Here is a 25468-nt window from a genome sequence, read left to right as displayed (position 1 = left end):
CACTATATTCATTTGATCCTTTTTCATGTGCCTATGGACTATTTTATTTGTCTCTTTCAAAACTGATTTTACTTTTGGCAGAACTGCTTTATAGCTATAGAGGAAGAAAAAATTCTTTCTGTGGGTAAATGAAGGAAAAATTGGGAGAAAAGTTAAAGGTTAGGGAGCTTGGGTGGCTCAGTCAGTTGGGTGTCTAACTCTTGGTTTCAGCTTAGGTCGTGGACTCAGGGTCATGGGGTCAAGCCCCACATCAAGCTCTCCCTCCCCCTCTACCCCTTCCCCCCCACACTGGCACTCTCTCTCAAATAAGTAAATAAAATCTTTACAAAAAAAAAAGTTAAAGGTTAATTCCACTACCACCCCCTGCCATATTTGAAAATTAAAGTAATCTAGGGGTACCTGGATGGCTTAGTTGGTTATGCATCTGAACTCATCTCAGGTCATTATCTCAGGGGCCTGGGATGGAGCCCCACTGTCATGTCAGGCTCCATGCTCAGTGGGGAGTCTGCTTGTCCCTCTGCCCCTCCCTCCAGCTCTTACTCTCTCTCTCAAAAAAAATCTTAAAAACTAAATAAATTAATCAAACTAAATTAAATCAAAGTAAAATAGTTTTGGTAAAGAGAAAAGGAACAAATAGAGATTCGGGGGTGGGAGGTGCCATTCAATGCTGCTTTTATGGGAGATGATCTTAAAGCAAGCACTCTAAAACTGAGAACCAGGCAAGATTACTATAATGGTAAGAACCATACATATGAGCTCAGATGTAGACAAATGTCAATACATGTACAAGTATTTACTGAGCACCTACTATGCCAGTTCAATAATTATGTGACCACTATCATCTGTTATCTTTGAAAAAAAAATCCAATTGTCAGGGCACACAAAGAGCTAACAAATCAAATTTTAAGATGACAGCTATAAAGAAACCACCTCATGGTCACTTCAAAGAAAACACCACAGGAAGAAAAAAACTAATCAGTAAGGGTTCTAGTCATATCCACAGTGAAAAGAAGACAAAGAATCACCATCAGCACTCCAGCCCTTCTGTGGCCAGGGAAGGGGCAGTGACCACACAGTTACACATCTCCAGGAAGTGTCTAATTATAAACCTAGTTAAAGTACATTCACTGGGTCCAGTTGGAATTATGTGGGACAACTGGTTCCTCTAAAAAGGGTAAAATAGGGGCTCCTGGGTGGCTCAGTTGGTTAAGTGTCTAACTTCAGCTCAGGTCATGATCTCAGGGTCCTGGGATAGAGCCCCACATGGGGCTGCTCCCTGCTCAGCGGGGATTCTATTTGTCCCTCTCCCTTTGCCCCTCCCCCTGCTCATGCTCTCCATGTCTCTCAAATAGGTAAATAAAAACTTTTAAAAATTTCTTAATAGAGGGGCGCCTGGGTGGCTCAGTCGTTAAGCATCTGCCTTCGGCTCAGGTCATGATCCCAGGGTCCTGGGATCGAGTCCAGCATCGGGCTCTCTTCTGCGCAGGGAGTCTGCTTCTCCCTCTCCCACTCCCCCTGCTTGTGTTCCCTCTCTCACTATCTCTGTCAAATAAATAAATAAAATCTTCTAAAAAAACTAAAAAAAAAAATTTTTTAATAGAAAGGGTAAAACAGTATAAAATGACTCCACAAACGTGAAGAGCAGCTAATAGTTAAATATATTCATTTTACGCAAATATATCAAAACATATTAAATAATAAGAGTTATGTCTCACATATTTATTTGTTTTAACTTCAACTCTACATTGCTTAAAATCCGGTACCTCAACCACTGACACAAGATAGAAACAGGAGGGAAAAAGCATAGAGCAAGTTAACAAAGAATGCCAGGATCAAGTCACTTGTCTTCACTAACAATTTAATGGTCCCATCCATCCATCCATCTTTACTTCCTTCCTTCCGTTAACTTGCTTCATTCAGCATTAGAGTTTAAGATTGGAAAGTCACTGCCACAAAGACATAAAAAGCTTGTGGGAATTTTGGAAGACGTTTATAAAACATCACAGGAATTCTCTAAATTTATCTAAAATCCTGTAAGAAGCCAAATCTAACCACACACACTCCTTCCCCTACAGCAGGGAATGGCAAACTATGGCTCCTGAGCCAAATCTGGCCCATTGGCCATTTTTATACAGCCCAGAACCAATAACAGTTTTTACATTTTTAAGTGGCTAAAGAAAGAAATCAAAAAAAGGGTAATATCTCCTGACATGTGGAAATTAAATGAAATTCAAATTTTAGTGTCCATAAATAAAGTTTTATTGGTGTATGCCACCTCATTTATTTACATGTTGCCTATGACTTTTGTGCTACAATGGCTGAGCAGAGTAGCTACACGAGGGGGAGCATATGAAAGACGATCTGACCCAAAACATCTACCCAAACCTGCCCTAAAAGTTGCTACTAATTTGCCTTGAAATAACTGGCTTTAGCTAAGTAGATTTGCAGAAGAGACTCCATATGGTTTTACTGAATACCATCTGAGCAACAGAATAGAGAAACTGTTTTATCTCATTATAGCTAAGCTAAAAGCAAGCAAATCCCTATGCCTTTTTTTTCCAACTATATTCTTTAACAAAGAAAGTAGTCTTTTACCACTTTATTCTTTCTACCTGGGAAAGAGTTATAAGAATATCACTTGTCTTACTTCCTCTACTACTTAAGAAGCCCAAAGTCTTCCACTTACATACAAAATACACCAGGATATATATCTGTGTTCTTTTCCTGAAAGGAACAGAAAATACCATAAAGTGCAAAGCAGTGGCTCATGGTCACTTTTTCACATAATTACCTAAGACTACCTCAATATTACCTCCTTAGTCAGAGTAAAATCTTCAATACATTCTCCCTAACTCAAAGCTTTTTGGTAGGAAATTTTTCACACCTACAAAAGATTGAAAGAAAAGGTCAATAAGACTTCGTACAAACCTTGCCTAGACTCTCAAGTACATGCTGCCATATTTGTTTCACCCATTTCTCTCTTTTCTAGTAGAAGTAACTGATTCTTTAGAAAATAATCTGTAGACCACCATAACACTTCATCCTAAATACTTTAGCAACCAGTGCCAGGATACTAGTTTTCAATACCAGGATATTAATAAGGAAACAGAGGTACAAAACTACAGAGAAGGTATAAAAAATTTTGAGTTTCCCCCCCCTACACACACACACACACACACACACACACACACACACACACACACACACTAATGAAAATACAGGTAACCTCTGAAATCCCAATAATCCACAAAGTTAACCCTGGGGTGTTAGCTTACTGAGACCATAAGAGTAGTCTGATTAATATCATGATTATCAAAAGAGATCAGGACAGGTAGACTCTCTACCTCCTATGCTCGATGACTGCTCCTTTGCAGGAAAGACCGTATCTCTGGCACTTACCTAAGGGCAGCAGCATGGTATGTGTCAACATAATCAGAAATGAAGAGCTCTCGGTTCTTGATAACTGGGTCTGTAATGACAAGTTCTCTTCCAGAGTCTGTCAAAATAATTAATTAAGAAGATATTACAATTGAGCCTCCCAAAACAATTAGGAAAATTTTTGCAAAATCTTTCTTTCAGGTTCACCTGCCACTAAAGAAAGTACAATAAATAACCAGGTCTGGTCAGGAGGAATAACAACAGGAACAAAGTATCCTATTGGGTATGTTTTACACCTTTTACCAAATCCCCACACTTTGCTGAAATGCATTAAGCAATTAATGAAAAAAGAAGGGGAAAAAAAGAGGAAACAACTATCATATTTTAACAAACTTATAAACTACTGAAATATTTAGTGATCCTGTCCATTTTAATTTCTTATTGCTATATATTCCAGAATAGAGTGAAATCACACTGTTTCTGTTGAAAAAAAATAACCAAGTTACAATTTTTAATTAGGAACCATAATTTAACTGTTTTAACAGAAATTTTTATAGTTTCAAAGAAGGAAAAAAACTAGTGAGTTATAAAAGAACATCATTCTTTGGGTGCCTGAGTGGTTCAGTCGGTTAAGCATCTGCTTTCAGCTCAGGTCATGGTCCTGGCTACCTGCCTGCTCAGCGGGAGGCCTGCTTCTCTATCTCCCTCTGCCACTCCCCCTGCTTGTGCTCTCTCACTCTCTCAAATAAATAAATTAACAAATCTTTAAAAAAAAATCATTCTTCAAAACTGTGTTTGATTACTGCTTTGTTGACTCAAAACCTTATCACCAAAAGCAGTATGGACCAGTGGGAAGAGTACAGACATCAGGGCCGACCAAACTGGATCCCAGCCTGGAGGGGACCACTTAGAAGACATGTCACCTGGCAACTCCTTGAGCATTTCTATATCGATTTCCTCACCTGAAAGTGGGCAATGACAAACTCTAATTCATATGACTAATGGATAACAAATGTGAAGCAGCTAGCATGAGGCCCAGCACCACTCAAAAAAATCAATAAAAATGCACAATTATACATCAGAACAAATGCAATACACATTTTATGTGCATATCTCATGAGTCAATAAAATTACTGGGTAGAAACTACAATGCCAGAGCAAGAAAAAAAAGATCCTCTGAACTACCTTCCTGATTATTCTGAAAGTCAAGATGCAAACTGGAAGCGCGTGGGTGGCTCAGATGGTTAAGCATCTGCCTTCGGCTCGGGTCATGATCCCGGGGTCCTGGGATCAAGCCTCACATCTGGCTCCTGGTTCAGTGGGGAGCCCACTTCTCCCTCTCCCTCTACCTCTCCCCCTGCTCATGCTCTCTCTCTCTATCTCTATGTCTCAGATAAATAAATAAAATCTTAAAAAAAAAAAAAGATGCAAACTGAATCCCAAACCACTCAGGAAAGCCACACTTTCAAAACTGAAGTTCACAGTCCTGGACGCAGAAGTGCAATCATACAGATTATTGAAAAGGAAAAAAGAAATAAAACATGACCCTAGTGTTTTAGGTATTATTAGTTCATCATTAGGGGAGAAAAAGTAATTTTGCTGTTATTTCCAAAGAAGACCTATCTCTATTCCAAGTCTAAGGGGAAGATGTTATTGGCACATCTCTCTGGTTGTTTGGGATTTTTTTTTTTAAGGCAAAAATAATAAAAGAACTCAGCAAAAGTATACAAATAAACATTTCAGTAATGTCCTTAGTTACAAAAAGTTTTTTCAGAGACAATTTTTCATAGTGGTTATCTCCATTTAATGAGCGTCTTTAGAAACAGCCTTGTCCAAAGCTAAGAAAATGTAAAAATCAAACCAGGACATATTTACCATTTTCATTATGCCGATCCTGAACCAAATGCTGGTACACAGAATCTGGAACTTCAGACTGACGGTAGTACCATTTGACGTTCATGAGTAGATGGTCCCTCTTACTCTGAAAAGGAAAATCTAACAGCATTAGGAACAGGGTTTCGGGTGCCCACAGCTGTATACCATACCCATGATCAAAAGCCCCTGTAAACAGGTGGAGAGGCAGAGAGGGAGACTCACAATTATCACCAGGACCACAAAAATACATAAGGCAACGAAGAAGTCAAAGATGTTTTTAATCCCAGCCATCACACCCTCTTACCCTATTGCTCAAAACATTTATTCCTAGAAACCAAAGGAGACCAAACTTGAACCTATAAATCTCCCCAGTTTAACTAATTCATTCAATATTGTTATTTAGCATAAACTATACAAAACTACATGAACACATCCTTCTATCTAAATTCTTAATCATTTTGGTCAATATTTATAAATTGTGTCAGCACAGTGTCAAGGCCATTAAGGGCAATAAGTTAGAAAAACCTTACCCAGCCAGGCCTGGCACAAAGTCATCTCTCCAAGGTGTGTCAATCTCCCAGACTGAACTACAGCCCCTCTACAGTACTGCCACCTGACTTGCAGTAATTGCTACAGGAAAACTAACATACAGAATGTGGGCAATGGTGAAGGTACTAGCAGTCCATGGAGCAGGGGATCGTATTTTATTTATCTTCAAATTTTCAGAGAATGGAACAACTTGTCCACAAATATTTATGAATAATAGAGTTCTATGATGATCAGGGGCCCCTAAATGTTGTGGGACACTTAGCCATGTTATCCCCAGAAGTTAACATGGCTCCTGGTTCATTCAAAGAATAAAGGAGGTTGTGCTATGGTGAGCGCTGTGAATTGTGCAAGACTGTTGAATCACAGATCTGTACTTCTGAAACAAATAATGCAATATTTGTTAAGAAAAAAAAAAGAAGAAGAAGATAGCAGGAGGGGAAGAATGAAGGGGAGTAAATCGGAGGGGGAGACGAACCATGAGAGACGATGGACTCTGAAAAACTGAGGGTTCTAGAGGGGAGGGGGTGGGGGGATGGGTTAGCCTGGTGATGGGTATTAAAGAGGGCATGTTCTGCGTGGAGCACTGGGTGTTATGCACAATGAATCATGGAACACTACATCAAAAACTAATGATGTAATGTATGGTGATTAACATAACAATAAAAATTTAAAGGAAAAAAAGAATAGAGGAGGAAATACTGCCTTTCTATTTAAAGGCTATGGGGCTACAGCCTGAGGGAGACTGTCTCTGTACACCTGGTTGTGAGACAGCTGAACATGGCAAGTGCACTAAGGCTTCCCAGGGCCTCATAAAATAATTTCTAACCCAGGTGAGGGTCTTAAGAGACCTCCCCAAGGTGAATGCAGTATTATTCCTCTTAGCAGTGTCTACCTTCTCACGACAGGTCGGAGGTGAGTCAGAAATGAATGAGAACTAAAATTCAAGACACATCTCATGTTTATGAAGGAGGTGACCATGTCTAAAATATGTCAAAGGAGTCTTCTTTAATAAAGTAAGATGCTTTCTGCTTAAATGAGAGACATGTATATAGTCTTTACTAAAAGGCCAGAAAGGCTTCCAAAAAAACCCAACAACAAAAACCTTCACTAAAATACTTAAGCCATTTAAATTACTAGAGATAAAAGAACTGCCAAAAGTCTTGATGAACTCAAATGTGAAGAAGTGCTATTCCAAAGTGAGTATCATCAACACCAGGGTTCATACTTTATAACTAACTGTGAAAAAACACAGGCCACCAAAAACAAGGCATCATTACTGCTTTGAATAAAACAGACTGTACACAAAGAATAAACCTACAAAATGGTACTTTTTACTTTCTTTCCATTTTGCACTTTTACATTCTATGCTGTTTATACTAAAGGTGGGAAAATCAGGATGAATCAGTGTTACATAAAAAGAATAAATGTTACATGCAAGAGTTTATACACAAGAGCAATTACTCCCTGTAGAGGATTATGAAGGAGCTGACATCCGACCTGGGGGGGGAAAATGGGAAAGAGTTCAATGGATTCTTTCTAGGCAAAGGAGACCTGAGGAAGACACAAAGAAAAGAGAGGAAGCACTAGACATCCCCCCAGTCCATCTGCATGTAGCACAGGAAAACGTTCTGCATGGTATGGAGAAGAACCGGAATCCTGCCTTTAGTGGGCTGTTCTTCAGACAAGTGGGGTCCTCTATCTCTATTGCTGACCAAATACCCAACCAGTGCGGGACAACACACCAGGTGGTGAGAAAGCAACTAAAAGACTGCAGCTTCCCTCCAAGGCATAGCAATGAACAGCAGGGCCAGGGTGAGGCAAACCAGGGGGAGGAGCAGAGGCTGTTTGGAGGTAACTCAAAGAATAAACTCGACTAAGTTAATACACTGTCTCATATGAGGGTTCTCATCTCCAGCACTGCTGACATTTGGTCCAGATAAGTCTGTTGTGGGTGCCTATCCTGTGCACAGCTTGATTATTAGCAGCATTCCTGGCCTCCAACCACTAAATGCCAGAGGCACCCCTCCCTCATTGGGACAACCAAAAAAATGTCTCCACACGTTGCCAAATGTTCCCTGAGGGGAAAAAATTATTCCCCCCACCCCGGTTAAAACCAATGGTCTAACAGTTTCTTTTTTAAGAAAAGCTAAACCAGAATGGTGAGAACAAAGCCTGGTTTAAGCACTACCAGAAGGGAACATGGAATGTAGGTAAGAACATGGTAAAGTCTGTCAAAAGTTGGGTTCGAACCCCATCTTCACCACCTCCCAGCTACATGACTGTGGGGTGTTAATAAGATATTCTGAGCCTCCCCTCTTCCGTAAAACAGGAATACTGAAACCTACCTAACAGATGAGTGAAAGAAGGAGAAAGATGGAAAAGCGTCTGGAACTGAGTAGGCACTCAGTTTTCTGTTAGTAGATGACCATAACCAGTGCTTCACGGAAAAATTTCAGGAACTTTGCTGAGAATCACAGGAGTTATTTCTTCATGAGAATATGGTTTCTTTCAAGAGATGAGAGATATTCAGTCCCTTAACTACTAATGGATGCCTCAATGCTCACAGTAATGAACTACTTAACAGGGCTCAAAGGAATTCAGATCTACTAGCAGTCTTAGAAACCATGTTCTGAAATCTCTACTCCCCTGTATTTTTTTTTAACACATCTAAGATGTCTGAAAACCTGAGGGACAACAGAAATAAGCTCTTAAAGGTATCCTAACTGGCAATCATACAATGTCTATTTTTCAGAACCAAGCCAGCAATTCTGGCTACCTTTTGAAGTTTAATATCTATGTTAACTTCTGACCCTCACACACTTAATGATCACACACACACACACACACACACACACACAATTACTGCTCTGGTTTATTTGTACCTAGATTTATGACTCCTAATACCAGAGGCAAGTATATACAAAGGCAGTTGAAAGCCTATTGGATTTCCTAATGCAGTACTACCTAATCACCAGGGGGTGGCAGCATTGTGTTTTAAAAAAGCCTCCAGAATCTTAATTCTGGATACAACAGAACAAAAGGTAGATTCAAAGTAAAAAAATTTTGAACAAACATAAGTAGCTGTAACAGACATAATCTTTCAAAACAGGCCTGGAAGTTAAAGATTAAACGTCTATAAAAGGAGGCGGTGTGCTGTTTCAGAGAGTCCTAGACTAAAATAATCTAGCCTTCTAGTCCTGTCTGCAATCACTAGTTTGCTGGGGACAACCTCAAGTAGAGTCACCCGGCCATCTGACAAATGAAGGGGAGAACAAAAGGATTTCTAGAATTGCATTTCATTTTATATGCTTATATCTAGACTTCTTCCCCAGACAAAACCAGTAGATAAGGTGGGGTTGGGGGAGAGCCTCCTGTTTTCTCTACATCAACAAAATGGCATCACTAACATTAGCATCCTAAAGAGGTTTTACAAATTAAAATGCCATCTCTCCTGGAAGCTGCTGTGCACTGAGGAACAGCAAAGGGGAACAGAGCAGCGCACCCCCTCTACCAGTAAATGCTCCCCAAAGCTGCCTCAGACACACAGGTGCTGCCCAGTATTAACCACAGGATATCTTCGTGTTCTTCCCACTGTTCATTAGACAAAGACTGCTGCTCAGAATCACAGAAAACTGAAAGCAAAAGTAAACGTAAAGATCATCTGATTTAGCCCAAACCACCTAGGTATGAATCAGGGTTTTGCAACTGACTTGGGCAAATGACTTCTCCAAGTCTCACTACTCTCATACATAAAATGAGGGGAAATAATAGCCTCTGCCACATTCAGTTGTGAGGATTAAATAAATTAATACGAGTAAAGTGAACTAGCTCTCAGTAAGTGCTGGATATTACTATCGTACAGATAGTCTACGGATGCAGACAGGAATCAAGCTACAAGAGGTTTACTTAGACATTTTGCTTTTCCCAGATTCAAAATTAAGCTGGTAAGAGCAATACAAAAATAAATCATGTAGCAAAGTAGGGGGGAAGAATTTCCATTTTTGCAACAATTTGAGAAGCATATCAAGTATTTTTAATAAACAGGCCTCATTACCAACTAGTGATATAATTGTACAACTCCATAAAGGTCAAAATGGTTATAAGTGACACATTTTAAACAGAATGCTGAATGAAGAGGGAAGTGGTGAGAAGCTTCCCATGTGAAGGCACCCTGGGGTCTATTTCTGGATAGAGAAGAGCCCACTGAGAAGTAAATAATTTCCCACCACTTTATCTTTAGAGAAAGAGAGATCTGACTGTACAGGGAGCAGGAAGCACCAGCTCTAAGAAAAAAACCACCACATAGGAACGTGTCCAATGTGCTTACAGTAAGGCTTCCCAGGATAACTGTGTAAACAAGGAGAGTAGTTGATCCTGGGTTAAATTAATGGATTCTTCCACATCACTGGCCTGGACTTCTCTGAAAGGAGGGATGTATGTAAATTTAAGGAAATGATTTAATTGAGGACAAAACCCATCCCTACCTGGGTTTAGAAAAAAGACAAACAGCTTAATGTTAGGTGTTTGGGAACAGAACAGGAGGATTTGCAGAGCTATGAGTATTAGACAATGGACTGAAAATTAATGAACTAAAAAATCAACTGAAATTAAACATTCTGGATGAGATAACTAACAAAGGTAGACTAGGAGAAAGGGAAGGCAAAGAGGCGGCTGCTGTTGAAGGGACTGGTTCATTTTATCGGCAGCACAGAATTCAACCATCCCAAATAAATATAAGATCCAAGGCCAAGAAGTAAATTTCCCTTCCCAGAGATCTCCATGATTATTAATACAGTACCTCCACTGATTAAACAGCCAATCTAAATCTTTCCTAAAACCAGTCTTGATATCATCTGAAAAAACATTTCAACATTAAAAAATAAATGAAATATGGGGGGGGGGGTGGTTGGAGGTCCTACATGACCAACAGGACAAGTGCAGAGATTATTTTATACAATATGGAGGAGGACCCCAACCCCGGGTGGGAACAATAATAATTTTAAATTCACCTGCATTATACAGGAAAGACCTTCTTTGTCCCATCAATCACCTACCAGCTCCTAGCAGATACCATCAGGGCTCTCAAAGCCCTCCAAACAAGCCCTGCTATCCCTCCTCTGTTACCAAATTTGGCAGAAGGATCAGTCCAAAGACAACTAAGCAAGATACAAAGATGGATACCATCACATAAAAAACTTTGCAAAGTCAAAATAATCTGCTAGAGGTAATAATTGGGGAACTTCCCTCAAATTTTTAACTCCTTAGTTCTTGAGAGCTTGCATTTCAAATAACAGAAGATCTAGATTCAGAGTCAGGTGAAATCAGACCAAAATTCTTATTTTTCTAAAGCCAAAATAGCCAACCAAGTTCTTCCAGAAATTTGAGAAGTAGAAGTACGTACTATTTGTATACTAGATGGCTTAAGAAAATATCTTTTGAAGAAACTTTTCCTGCATTTCCACAACATGGTGATAATAAGGTTAAGAGTTACATGAATATTAAAGGTTTACTGTATAATTCAGATATATCTACACAAATTGAATTGATGTTAGGACACTAAGCCGGGGGGGCAGGAGGGGGGGAGGAGATGACAACGGTCCACCAGAGATATAACGCCCTCTCTTTCCAGTTTAAAAGTGAAAAAATTAAAAATAACAAGAATAAAAAAATAAAGTTTAAAGTGGCATTTCAATCCTGTTGGGTCCACCTCCACACACAAGGGGATGCCTGCTGGGAAGACTGCCCTCAAAAGACCTTAGGGACACAGTCTTACTGGCTCCAATATTCCTGACTCTGAGGGAGGGGAGAGGGGGCAGCAGACAATGTGTCAAGGCCTTCTATTCTTCTCCAAGGCCAAACAAAGATAAGTCCAGGCATATGAACAGAAGAATCCAATCTAAAGATAAGTTTTCTGAATCAGAGGATCATACTGAACTATGTAAACATCAGGACTAACTGAGATCAATCAAAATGAGATCAGGTAGGAAATATCTTGTAATATTTCAAGCCACTGCTCTATTCCTAACATGAGACACTAGGAATATAACAGTTTCTATATTTATATCTAAATGGCTTTATAGTCATCACAGCTCAAAATGCCATGAAAGAGCTTTAGAAAAACATAACAAGGCTTGGCCATTAAGGTCCATCCATCTCAGAGTTCTGCTCTCCCATGGGTACCAAGAGAGAAAGCCAAAACACTGATTCCAGAATCTTGTTCTCAAAGGAGAAGAAAGGGCTTTGAGTATCTCCTACCAGGCTATCATATACAAATCTCCCTAATGTACTAAGAAGTATTTTGCCTCCTTTTATGTGAGCAGATGGAGTAAGGGAGAGTAAATATCTTACTGCCAACTGAGTAAACAAAGTATCCACTCTTGTTTTATCTTAAAATGCCTTCTTCCAACTTTCTTAGGCACCAGAATCAAGGTTACAAGCTCATTTTCCAAACCTGTGGCACCTCAATCCAAAAGAATGTTTTCAAGAGATTGCATCAGCATGTGGATCCTGTAAGAGGATTTAAATCACATTGTATCAGATAAATCAGGTAAAGCAAGAAGGTGGAACTCTGGGAGTGAAGATGACTTTTTACATTGTTTACAACCAAGCTGTGCAAGTAACTGGTTATATACAAATCTCCGGAAAGATGACGCAACCAAAAATGTGCTGAAACGCAGGCTCTAATGATCAGAAATCATTTCTAAAAATCACTGTTTCTTGATGATGTCTTATTTATTAAATTTCTGTCTTTAGGTTAATTCTTTTTATAGTTTAATCTGGACAAAAGTCAGTCAATATTTTGGTAGGACCAAAAAGGTACTTGAAAATGAAATCATCTCCCATCCAAGCTTATTAAGGCATTTTCTATCTAAGATTACACTCTGTAGGAACAATACAATTTTTAGACAACAGATTCCTTTATTTGCAGTGGAGAGACCAAAACTAAGCACAGGTGCTGCCTGGGAAGACTCTTACCTCTTGGCCTCCCTTCGCTTGTAAGAGGAGGTAGGGTTGCCAGGTGGTGTCCACTGTCCTTGTCCTCTTAGACTAAATAACAAGTTCATGTCACATACACATGAGTAAGCTACACTTAAAGGGAAACTTTATACACTGGGAGAGAGATATCAAACTACAGGGCATTCCTGTAATTTACCACATGTATCCTGTATATTATCGTGACAAAAATACTAAATGTCAGATTCAGGATTTAAAAGCTCTCAAGTTTGCACTGACAGATCAAGTTAGGAAGATGAAATTTCACAGATATATTAGGACTCTATACTTAAATCCCTAACATCTACTGTCCAAACCCAAAATAAATTTCCTCCCAAAAGCCAGTATTCTTGGAGTGCCTAAGTGGCTCAGTCATTAAGCATCTGGCTTCGGCTCGGCTCCGGTCACAATCCCAGGAGCCCCACTTCGGGCTCCCTGCTCAGCGGTAAGCCTGCTTCTCCCTCTCCCACTCCCCCTGCTTGTGTTCCCTTTCGCTGTCTGTCAAATAAATAAATAAAATCTTTAAAAAAAAAAAGTAAAATAAGATAAAAGCCAGTATTCTTTCCAGTAGCTATGGTTTTATCAGATAAATTTATAATCACAAATTTTCTATTTGGCTCCAAATATTTCCCCCATAATGGAGGAAAAAACAGCTGTTCATAGACAGCACCATAAGAAATTGCCAAATTGCCTTTAATCCGTACTTAAATGGAATTAAACAATCCAGTGAATTTCTTTTAAAAAAGTCAAGCTCAAATACTATAAAGTTTGACATCTTTGCAATACTTTGGTTGTTCTCTGTTGATGGTGGTGACAGCAGCAGTGATTCTACTCACTGGGGATTTTACTCACCACTTCTACATGGCCTAGCTAGAAAGGTTAGAGAGCTCTATCACAAACCAACAACAGGGTCAGATGGTGTAGTAGCGAAAATGAAGTTAAAGAAAGAGGGGTTAAAATCTGGGCTATAGGCTTCCAAAATTCTCTAGAAGTTTCACAAATGAAACAAATGATCACTTTAATCTTTAAATAAAAATTACTAACTTATGATTAAAGGCACATCAACACTGATTCTGCTATGAGAAACAGACGCTGAAATATCTTGAAAAGATTTCACTGAGTCAACACATGCCTTACAGAAGTGGTTCTCAAACTTGTTAGACTCAAGATTCCTTACTCTCTTCAAAATTATTGAGGCGTTCAAAGAACTTTTGTTTATGTGGGTTATATCTTATCAATACTTACTATATTGGAAAATAAATTTTAAAAAGTTTCAAGATATTCTTTACTAAATCATTTGGCAATAACAACCTGACTACATGTTAACATAAATAATTGTAAAAAAATAACTAAAAATTTTAAAACAAAATTTAGGAAACAAGTAAATATATACGTTTTCTTACATATGGCTTAAGATAACAGATTCTCATATCAGATACTTGCATTCCATCTATTGCGATATTACACATCATTTAGCCCTTGTAAAACTCCACTCTACACTCATGAAAGGAGAATGAAAAAGGCAAATGATATCTTAGCATAATTATGAAAACAGTCTGACCCTGAGTACCCATGGACCAAACCTGAGAACAGCTGTTCTATGGGATGAAATGAACAAGCTGTAAAAACAGTCCGGGATGCCCTCCTCTTTTACCCTGGTAGTTTACACAATGGAAGTAAGTAAGCATGCTCCCCAAACAGAACCATGAATGGAGATCTGAAAGCACATATTCATTTAGAAGATACTATTAAGAATAGAAGACTTGGGGGGTGATGGTGCGCCTGGGTGGCTCAGAAGGTTAAGCATCTGCCTGAAGCTCTGTTCATGATCCCAGAGTCCTGGGATTGAACCCTGCATCAGGCTCCCTGCTCAGTGGGGAGACTGCTTCTTCCTCTCCCTCTGCTTGTACTCTCTGTGTCAAATAAATGAGATCTATTTAAAAAATTTTTTTAAATAAAAAAAAGAATAGAAGATTGGGGGTGTCTAGGTGACTCAGTCAGTTACACGGTTAAGCGTCTGCCTTTAGCTCAGGTCATGATCCCAGGGTCCTGGGATAGAGCCCCACATTGGGCTCCCTGCTCAGGGGGAGTCGGCTTCTCCTTCTCCCTCTGCCTCTGCGCCCATCCCAACCCCGCTCGCTGACTTTGCTCTCTCTCAAATAAATTCTTAAAGAAAAGAATACAAAGAACAGAAGAACGATTTTTATACAATCAGACCTTCTGGTAGTGGGCAGGAAGTTAAACTCTTGCTAAAGGGAAGAAAATCTAGATAAGAAAGCTGTCATTTCAGTTTAAAGTATTCTTTCTAAATTTTGAGCCCAGGGGCGCCTTGGTGGCTCAGTTAGGTGCCTGCCTTTGGCTCAGGTCATGATCCCAGGGTCCTGTTCAGCCTGCTTCTCCTTCTCCCCAACCCCCCCCCCACCTTGTGCTCTTTCTAGCTATCTCAAATAAATAAAATCCTTAAAAAAAAAAAAAAAGTAAAATTTGGGTGCCTGGGTGGCTCAGTCAGTTAAGCGTCTGCCTTTGGCTCAGGTCATGGTCCCAGGGTCCGGGGATGGAGTCCTACATGGGGCTCCCTGCTCTGCGGGGAGCCTGCTTCTCCCTCTCCCACTCCCCCCTGCCTGTGGTTCCCTCTCTCTCTGTCAAATAAACAGATAAAATCTTTAAAGAAAAAATTTTAAAAAGTAAAATTTGAGCTCATTATATCAAGAAAATTTAAAGCTTGATGCAAACAAGAATACATAGACCTACACTTTAAAAAAAATAACTGTACTTTAAAACAATGGTGAACCTTTAAGAGTTGGAAGCATGCATGCATAAAATAATGGCCTGGATAACTTTATGTAGCAATCTGAAATTCCAGGCAACTCTGTGACCATTTCAAAAGTGGTGCTGCTTCCTACCCCAGAAAACTAGCACCATGAAACAACATTAACGTTTAAGAAAAGAAAAATAAACGACTTTCAGCTTACAGTACTATATTAAAGCATCAGTTTTTATAAAGATGGACATGCTTATTTTATGTGAATCCAGGAATATTCCTCTTTCTAGGTAATAACCTTTTAGTACCTTTGCTTTCTGAATTAAAGTGCAAAACGACAGAGCTGATAAAGCAGTAAAATACCTTTTAGCAACACAAAGATGTTTAGAATTAAGTATCTGTACTTTCAAGGAGCACTGATAGAGGCTTAGAAATCATTATTGATGTAAATAAAGTCAGCCTGTATAATAATAGAAAAACAATTACAGCTGCCAAACATTTTCAACTTGAAAATAAACAAATTCAAATAGTTTGGTAGAAGAAAAGAAAAGAAAAATCAGTAGGAACCCTGAGAATTTATTTTTTGCTATTTCATTTTATGTGAACCAGTCTGTCTCGTCTTAAATATCTTATTCTTCTCTCCTTTTGATTTAAACCTAAACAAAGACTGTAACCTTTAATACTTGTTAGTCTATTTATAACTGTTCCATCTACAACCATTTTTCTAATACAAACATGCCGTGATAGCTTATCTCAGTCCACATGCCAGACAACAAAGGCCCACTGGCCTGCTGGAGAGGAGAAATGGAAAGCAGGAAATGAGAAGGCTTAGTTAATCCCCAGATAATCGATCAGTGTATTCAGTCAAGTGTGAGCTGAGCTGAGGAAATGCTGCACACACACACACACACACACACACACACACACACACACACACACACACACACACACACACACACACACACACACACACACGAGAGAAAAATAAAGAACACATGACCAGAGAGCCACAGTTCATTTTAAAATAGGTTAATTTCGGTGAAAAAGACACCCCATCACGTTCAACAACTAACACAACGTATATAAAATCTTTTGAACTATAAGACCTTTTTCTTTAAAATCCTCATCCTCTATCCTTTTTAAGAAACAAGTTTTAACTTTTGGGTTTTGTTTTACTGTTTTGGTTCATCTTTTTTTCTAAGTCAGCTTTATTGAGGCATAATTTACACACAATAAAATTAACATATTTACGGTTTCAATTAGTTTGACAAATGTTGTATAAATCAAGATAGGCAATGTTTCCACTACCACAAAAACTACCTCATTTTAGAAGTGATGAATCTGTGATGCTGAAAAAGCTTTGTGCCAGTGAAAGCTAGAAAAGAAACATCTTAATCTAAATTCCTTCCTCCATCTTAACTCACAGAGAAGTGAATGTGAGAAAAACAACTCTGAGTTAGCTATGACATTTTCTCCTAGTTACTGCTGAAGACTACTGCAAACAACAATCCCGTGCTCTTTAAAATCAAATAATTTGCTAGATAAAAGTTCTGGGCTGAGACTTTCTTTATATGATCTCCTAACATTTCCAGAACACAGATAACAGTTATAGTGATCATAGTTATAATAAGAATAAATGAAAATAATTTCAAGTTAGTTTCATAGTATATTTTCCTCAAAGCATATAACCAATATTTAATGAGCTTCTATGAGGTATCAGACATTGTTCAAGAGATAGACAATGAGGATTCATAAGAGATGACCAGATAAAGTCCCAGGCTTGATAGAGCTTATGATACAATGGTGGGACAGACCCTTTGCCAACCCCTCCACCACTAAAAACAAAGTCAAAAAATGAATTTTAAGTGTTTCAAACAAAGCCATGAACAATGAAATCTGCCACTTAGAAACCATACACCCCTAGGCAAGTAATTTTTTTATACTATATGTAGTCTTTACTATATGTAGTCTTTTGGGGTATTATTTTCCCTAAAACTAGCAGTCTTCCCAAAGGCACCTGAGGATGGCAGGAAAACATGTTCTATGACTTGACTGCTTCATATAGACAGAGAAGGGTCTAAAATAACCTTGACAAATCCATACACCAATTTCTCCATCCACAGGAATAACACTGAAACCCAAGTGTGTATATGTCTCTGTCTCTCAGCTAAGGCTGAGCTTTGTTCATAAAAATTCCCAAAGGGTTCTTCTATTGTCTTTATTATTTTTCTTTTAAGGAATTTATTATCAAACACTTCATAGGCAGAAAGGTTTAAAAATAATTTACTATGTACTAAACTTATTTTAAGGAATAAACATTACCAAATCTGAAGAAGCTGCCTGACACTCCACCTAGACAAGGTTCTCTTACTCCCCCAGAGAGGTAACCACTACCTTGAATTTACTGTTGTTCATTCCCATACACTTTTACTTCATACGTATACATAACTAAAAATATGTAAGATACAGTTTTGCAGTTTTTACACTTCACACAAATGACATCTTACTCTGATTTCTTCTGCAATCTGTTTGTTTATTCAGCTTTATGCTTGCATGAGTCATCCATGCCCTAGTTCACTCATTTTAAATAATACATATTACCTCCATGTACAACACCAGACTATTCTCATAAATTTTTCTGCTGATAAATTATAAATTCCTATTCGTGTCTGTGCAAGTTTATCTAAGGCACGTGAAACTTTTTTTTTGTTTAAGTAAACTATACCCCCAACATGGGGCTCAAACTCAGGACACCAATATCAAGAGTCGCAACTGAGCCAGCCAGTCACCCTTGAAACTTTTCAATTTATCTAAATTACTCTGAATGTTTGACGCCACAGCTAAATGTTCAAACTTATGAGTATAACATTGTTCATAATGTCCTTCTAATAGCTTACTAATAATGCCTGTAGGATCTGTAGTATTGTCCCAATTTTACTCTTCATTTGGTAACTTGCTATTTTCTTTCTTTATCATTTTTATGGGAATTTATTAGTCATTTCAAAGGGGCAACTTCTGATATTGGTGATTATCTTTGCTCATTTCCTTGTTATTTCAGTAATGTGCACACTTATCTTCATTATTCCCTTCCGTTTCTTGGGTTTAATCTTAAATTCTCTTTTAAATTTCTTAATATAGATACTCAGACCATTGATTTTATTCAACCTTTCTTACTTTCCTATATATATTTAAAACTAAAAATTTACCTCTGAGTATAGGCTCAGCTATAGCCTACAACTGTGATGTCACAATTTCAGTAATCGTTCAAGCAAAATATTTCCTAATTTCCACTGTGATTTCTTATTTAAGCATTAGAAATGTATCACTATATTCCATACATTTGTGGATTTTCTAGGTAGTCATTTGGTTTTGATTCCTACCTTAATTCCACTGTGGTCAGAGAATATGTTTTCTATGACTTCAATCCTCTGAAATATGTTAAGATCTGCTTTAAGATCTAACACAATCATTTCTGATAAATATCGCATATGCACTTGAAAAGAATGTATTCTTCAATCATTGGGTATAGTGTTACGTATATTAGAATTAGCTCCTATTTTTAAATTGTATTGTTCAATACTCTATATTCTTACTGATTTGTAATATACTTATTGCTCAATTACTGAAGGAGACAGGGTTTTTTGTTTGTTTGTTTTTAAAGATTTTATTTATTTATTTGACAGAGAGAGACACAGCAAGAGAGGGAACACAAGCAGGGGGAGTGGGAGAGGGAGAAGCAGGCTTCCCGTGGAGCAAGAAGCCCAACGCGAGCTCAATCCCAGGACGACCTGAGCCGAAGGCAGATGCTTAACGACTGAGCCACCCAGGCGCCCCTGAAGGAGATATTTTAAAATCTAATTGTCCAAATATTCTTTAACAGTTTAGGATCAATTGCAGTATATTTATACAATGCAATATTACATAGCAATGAGAATAAACTACTGCAACATACAAAAACATGGATACATCTCATAAACAACATGCAGAGCCAAAGAAACCAGACAGATAAATATGTATCATAGCATATAAAGTTCAAAGGCAGGCGGAACTAAACTATGATGTTAGAGCTCACAGCAGTGGTTATCATGAGGTTAGTGTCTGGGAGAGGGCATGAAGGTAGTTTCTGGAGTACTTATAGCATTTTTCTTTCTTTCTTTTTCTTTTTTTTTTAAGAGAGGGGGAGGGCAGGGAGAGGGAGAGGGAGAAAGAATCTCAAGCAAGCCCCAGCCCAGCGTGGAGCCAGACACGGGGCTCAATCTCATGACCCTGAGATCACGACCTGAGCCAAAATCAAGAGTCGGACACTTAACCAACAGAGCCACCCAGGCGCCCCCAGCATTTTATTTCCTGATGTGAGTAGTAGTTAATAGAACTCTACACATATTATACATACATACTATGTATGTATAATTCACTGAACTGTACAATTATAACTTCTGTTCTTTCATGTATCTATGTATTAGACTTAAATGAAAATTTTAAAATTTAAAAAATTAAAATGTACACATACACACATGTAAATGTATAATATTTCAGGAAAGATACAAGAAATTGGTAACAATGGTTACCTCTAAGGAGGAGAAGTCTGGAACAAGCAATTATATTATGCCAGAAAGTAATAAAGTGCTCAAAGAATGACAGGGACATGTGAAAGACACACAAAAACTATCCAGAAAAGGCTCCTACGGGCTAAATCTGAAACAATTTGAAAATCAAAATATATAATGATAATAATGGATTATAACCCACTGAATAAAACAGGAAACCATACATCCATGCTGATACATGTAAGTGAATAATCTGAACAGTTACTGAGGAACAGGATATTTTCATAGTCACAAAGTACCTTTTCACAAAATACTAATTACAAAGGATAAAAAGTAACTTTAAAGCAGAGAAGCCTGGTAGACCCAACTTTAATCAAGTGATCAAAGTGAACACCAATAATGGAACAAAGAGAAACTGAATAATGCCTGCAATGAGATGCAATAAGCAGATCCGTAATCTGAATCTAGTAATAAGGGAGCACCATACAAATGCAAATGGAGGAACATTCTACAAAATAACCAGTCTGTAAATCTTCAAAAATGTAAAGGTCATGAAAGTCAAGGAAACACTGAAGAACTGTTCCAAATTTTGCAAAGGACTACAGAAACATGACAACTAGATGTAACACAAAATGAACAACTACCTAAACAGGAATGGGATTTGAGTAACAACATATTGAGGCTAGTTTTGACAGCTGATTGTTTAATTGTTGGCTATATAAGGAAATATCTCCTTTGTAAGAAATACACACTCAAGTATCGGGTTTGTGGAGCATAACTTGACATTCTCAAATGATTCAAGAAAAAAAAGTTTTTTTATATTGTACTTGCAACTTTTCTGTAGGATTGGGGTTGGTTAGACAAAAGATTAGGAAAATAAATTTTAGTTCCAATTTAAAGGTACATAAATCACAGGCAGCAGTCACTGAAAACCATTCTGACAAATCATTAGATTTAAAGCTGGGTGTGATGTGTAAGAGTGAAAGGACAAGCAACTGTACAGAATAATGCATGCCACTGTCATTTAAGAATTATTTTCAGGAATTCAGTCTATAATAAAGATGGCACTTGCAAAATAGAGAAAGATGAGCTATTTAATCATTCTGTTGAGGGTGGTGGGATGTCATCTGGAAAAAATTAAGTTGCATTGTACCTTACACTTTATTGCCACCAAAATAAATTCCAAAAAAATAGGACAAATACTGAAATGTGAAAAATAAAACCATAATGAGAAAAATACAAATTAAAGTTACATCAAGAATATATTCCTCAAATTGGTAAATATCTAAGTTGGTAACACTCTGCTACCCAGACTGTGGGGAAACAGATTCTCATGTACTTCTTACACAAATATAAATTGGTACAGCCTTTATGGAGAGCAATTGGGAAATACATATCAAAATTATAAGTATCTTCCTTCACCTGTTTCCCCAGAAATACTACTGATTGTAGTTTATTCTAAACATACATTTGCATATACACAAAATAACATGAACAAACAAGTTTATTTAACATAAACAATGTCCATTAATCCTCATTAAGGGGACTAACTAAATTATGGAACATCCACACAATGGAGAACCATACAGATATACATAATTTTAAGGGAGCAGGGAGGGGAGAGCATTTTCTATGTACTGATAGGGAAAGATCTCCAACATGTTTTTGTTTTTTTTTTTTTAATTTTATTTATTTGACAGAGAGAGACACAGCAAGAGAGGGAACACAAGCAGGGGGAGTGGGAAAGGGAGAAGCAGGCTTCCCGTGGCTCGATCCCAGGACCCTGGAATCATGACCTGAGCTGAAGGCAGACGCTTAACGACTGAGCCACCCAGGTGCCCCTCTCCAACATATATTCTTTTTTTTTTTTTAAGATTTTATTTATTTGACAGAGAGATAGAGAGCACAAGTAGGCAGAGTGGCAGGCAGAGGGAGAGGGAGAAGCGGGCTCTCCGCTGAGCAGGGAGCCAGATGTGGGGCTCGATCCCAAGACCCCAGGATCATGACCCGAGCAGAAGGCAGCCGCTTAACCGAATGAGCCACCCAGGTGCCCCCCTCCAACATATATTCTTAAGAGCAAGCTACAGAATAGTGTGCGTAATGTGGTAGCTGTTGATTTGCTTATATGTGCATAGAGGCCCCTGGGAAGAATACATATGGAATATAGTAACAATGATTATCTGCATGGGGTGAAGTGTAAAGAAAAAGAATTTGGGCATGTGATTAACATAACAATAAAATTAAAAAAAAAATTTGGGCAAATAAAAGCCCAAGGACAGGAGGCAGACTTTTCAGTACACCTTTTAATACTTTCTGATTTCTGAATCATGTAAACATATTACCTAGGCAAACACAATTTTTTTTTAAGTCAGAGATTATTTGTTTACATCACAGGCCTTTCTCTTTCTTTCTCTGCCCCGACAGCCTCTCTCTCTCTGTCCACCCTGGCATGTTTCTGTGGCTCTCTTTTCCATATCGCTAGCCTTCCCTGGATGACAGATGATGTCTAATTGAGTTGGAATACACACCAACCAGACTGCTAGAGAACAAAATGAACAGGAACAGGCCTAGTTAATTACAGCTGTTCATGCCAACAGTCAGGCGCCCAATGGTTTACACTTAAGGATTCTAAGAATGTTAAGGCAAATAAATATAAAGCAGTCATACATGTTCTCAACTGCTTGCAGAAGGAAATCACATACTCCTTTTGCCCTCTGTGCATACCATACCATCCTTATGCAGGTCACATTGTTTGCTGAATTTAAAAAGACACAAAGTCTTTAAATATAAAATCTAAAGAGTCTCCAATTGAATATAAGATGTTCCATTCAATGATGGTTATAAAGCCAGCCTTGAAATGAAAGAGAGAACTACCAACTCCTATTCATCCTGTAATAGACCATCATGGCTGGTATACACATTTGTACAGGGAAGATGGGTGTTATTAATAAGATGTCTTTCTCCTGAAAGAAAGCAATGAGCACTATTTTTTATCATAATATTTTTTGTCTATGTTTGCTATTTCCACAAACTCCTCTTTGATTACAGATCATGTCTTCCAAAGAAGCCTACTTGGCAGCAAGCTGCTGACCAAGTATTGATGGCTGTCCTCCTTACACACAGCCTTATTAGCATTTCTATTGCTGCAATGCACACACTGGCATTATAAATCACACACACTCACTGTCATGCACAATAACCAAACAGTTACCTAACAACTAAGGGTATTACAATGCTTTGAACTAATCTTTGAATATATGCTCTGATAATTAAATTCCACTGGAGTTTCTACCTTTAAACCAAAACTCAGCAACATTGAAATCGGGTGCCATCCACAGCGCCCTCATATTTGCCATGAAATGTCACTCATATTATATAGTTCACATCCAATTACTGAACACAACCAGTGAGAGCATCTAACACTTACATTAAAACAAGCAGAACCCAGCAGTGGGGCTGTCAGAAGCCATCACATGGCTTAAATGGATTTCTCACCTTTCAAATATCAAGGGGTCCTCTTTCCCAGAACATCTCACTAAGGGGTTTGGCCTTTTAACAAAGAGAGCTACCCAAGTTGAAAGAGACATTCAAAAGGCAGGACATGTTGCAAAGCCTAGCTCAGAGCTGGAGACATCTGCCCCTTGTGTTAAAATACAAAATAGTAAAAGATCCTTTATATGAAAAATAAATACACATAAAAAGGGAGCTTTTGTCAAGGTTACTAACAAAGAAGCAAAGTTATATTAATACCTACAGAGTACTTGTTTTTGGCCAGTGTCCCACAGAAATTAGGGAGGCCTCCTGGCCAGAAGATCTATTAATTTCCTAGTTTTTAAGAACAAAGAAACCTTTCCTGAAAGTCTTTGCCCTCGAGCCCCAAAGCTAAGCGGGCCACCAAGCACAACCCTATGCGCCTGTGGTTGCTCTGTTATTTTCACATAGTCACCAGGATTTAAGGCAAGCTAAAGTCCAGATTTGTGCAATTACACATTCAAGCTCCTATCACCAATGATGATCTCTAAAACAAGGATCAAGATAACTTCCCTAAATCTTCTGAGTTCAGAAAAGGTTTTACTGTCAAAAGAAAACATTAGCAGGGGACTCCTGGCAATTAACACATAGTATCGCCACCACTTACCTATTAACAATATTACCATATTCTGTCATTTGGGAGAGGAAATCACTACAGAGGGAATTGCAGGAAATCATTTTCTAGCTCCACCAATGTTATGTCAGATAGGCTCACAAGAGAAACTGTCGGAGTTCTAATTGGCAGTAAATAATTACTAGGACATAAAATGAAACAATGCCTGAGAAAATTTAATCTGATCATACAGAAGAAGAGATAGCAGAATCAACTACCCAGGGAATTTAGACAGGCTACTGCTTCTCTGCATTTATACAGAAATCAAGACATGCTAACTACACCTCAAATCAGGCTTTAGAACAACGGTTCTTAACCTTTGCTGAGACATTCTCTCTTTAAAAAAAAAAAAAAAGTGCATACCATGCAAGCTATTACATAAAATGTCTGAACACCCAAAGGCTCCCAGTGTAAGAGCCACGACTGTACCATCTGCTCACATACTGTCTGTACCCCACCCAGCACCCCAAGAGAACCTAACATGCACAAAGGCAGCAGTATCATCAGTTTTGCTCGTTGCTATTCCCTGAAACAAACCAAGGTCGGCTCATAGCAGATCTTCAACTAACAGGAATGAATGACTGAAGTATGACAATAAAAACACAAAAATATGATTTAACTACCCCCAAGCAACAAAACATTAAGTTGCCCTAGACTAAAAAGACAACTTCCAATACAAAATTTGAAAACCTTCACCGCACCCTAAACTCAGTGAATAATATGATGCTCCTATGTACTAACCAAAGTTGGCTCCTCACCCATCCACCCATTTAACATATGAATAGGGAGAAAAAGTCTTCTAGTGCTATCCTAACAACATGAGGTCCACTCTAAACAAATTATACTAAAGGTAAGTTCATGAAACATGCGTTGGCTCCAGCAAAGCTAGTTTTAAATAAACAGTAACTTAAAATGAATCATAGTTTCTACACAAAAACATTTTAAGGTTTTCCATTTGTGTGGATTACGTGTGAATCTCTCAGTCTATGATACCACAAAAATCCAGATTCACCTACTGTGCAAAAATTCATTATTGTGCCTACATTATACAATAGGGGCAAAGAAATAACAACCACTGTTATTCATTATAAGCAGAAAATACCAGAATTGTTCTCTTAGTTCCCTTTCCCCAAAAGTGTTATGGAATTTTAATTTACTTTTAGTTGATCCAACCATGATATTCCACTGTGTAATCTACATCTTGATATACCTTTATATCGT

The 25468-nt window shown here is 38.2% G+C and overlaps 1 protein-coding gene across 4 annotated transcripts in view; it reads right to left on the bottom strand.

Moving 5' to 3' along the window:
- The window catches only part of RERE (arginine-glutamic acid dipeptide repeats), a 411621-nt gene that overhangs the window by 167116 nt on the left and 219037 nt on the right, over positions 1-25468 (bottom strand). For all 4 annotated transcript variants that reach the window (XM_028108513.2, XM_028108516.2, XM_028108514.2 and 1 more), the window contains 2 exons: positions 5254-5359; positions 3400-3496 (listed from right to left, as the gene is read on the bottom strand). In XM_028108513.2, coding sequence (XP_027964314.2) covers positions 3400-3496; positions 5254-5359 — 203 coding nt within the window. The remainder of the gene's footprint in view (positions 1-3399; positions 3497-5253; positions 5360-25468) is intronic.

Source organism: Eumetopias jubatus, unplaced genomic scaffold, assembly GCF_037043125.1.
Source record: "Eumetopias jubatus isolate StellerSeaLion01/CBP00866 unplaced genomic scaffold, mEumJub1_p1.0 scaffold_4, whole genome shotgun sequence".
In the NCBI taxonomy this organism is placed as follows: domain Eukaryota; kingdom Metazoa; phylum Chordata; class Mammalia; order Carnivora; family Otariidae; genus Eumetopias; species Eumetopias jubatus.
The sequence above is the reverse complement of the archived record's forward strand: the minus strand, read 5'-3'. Positions and strand labels throughout refer to the sequence as shown.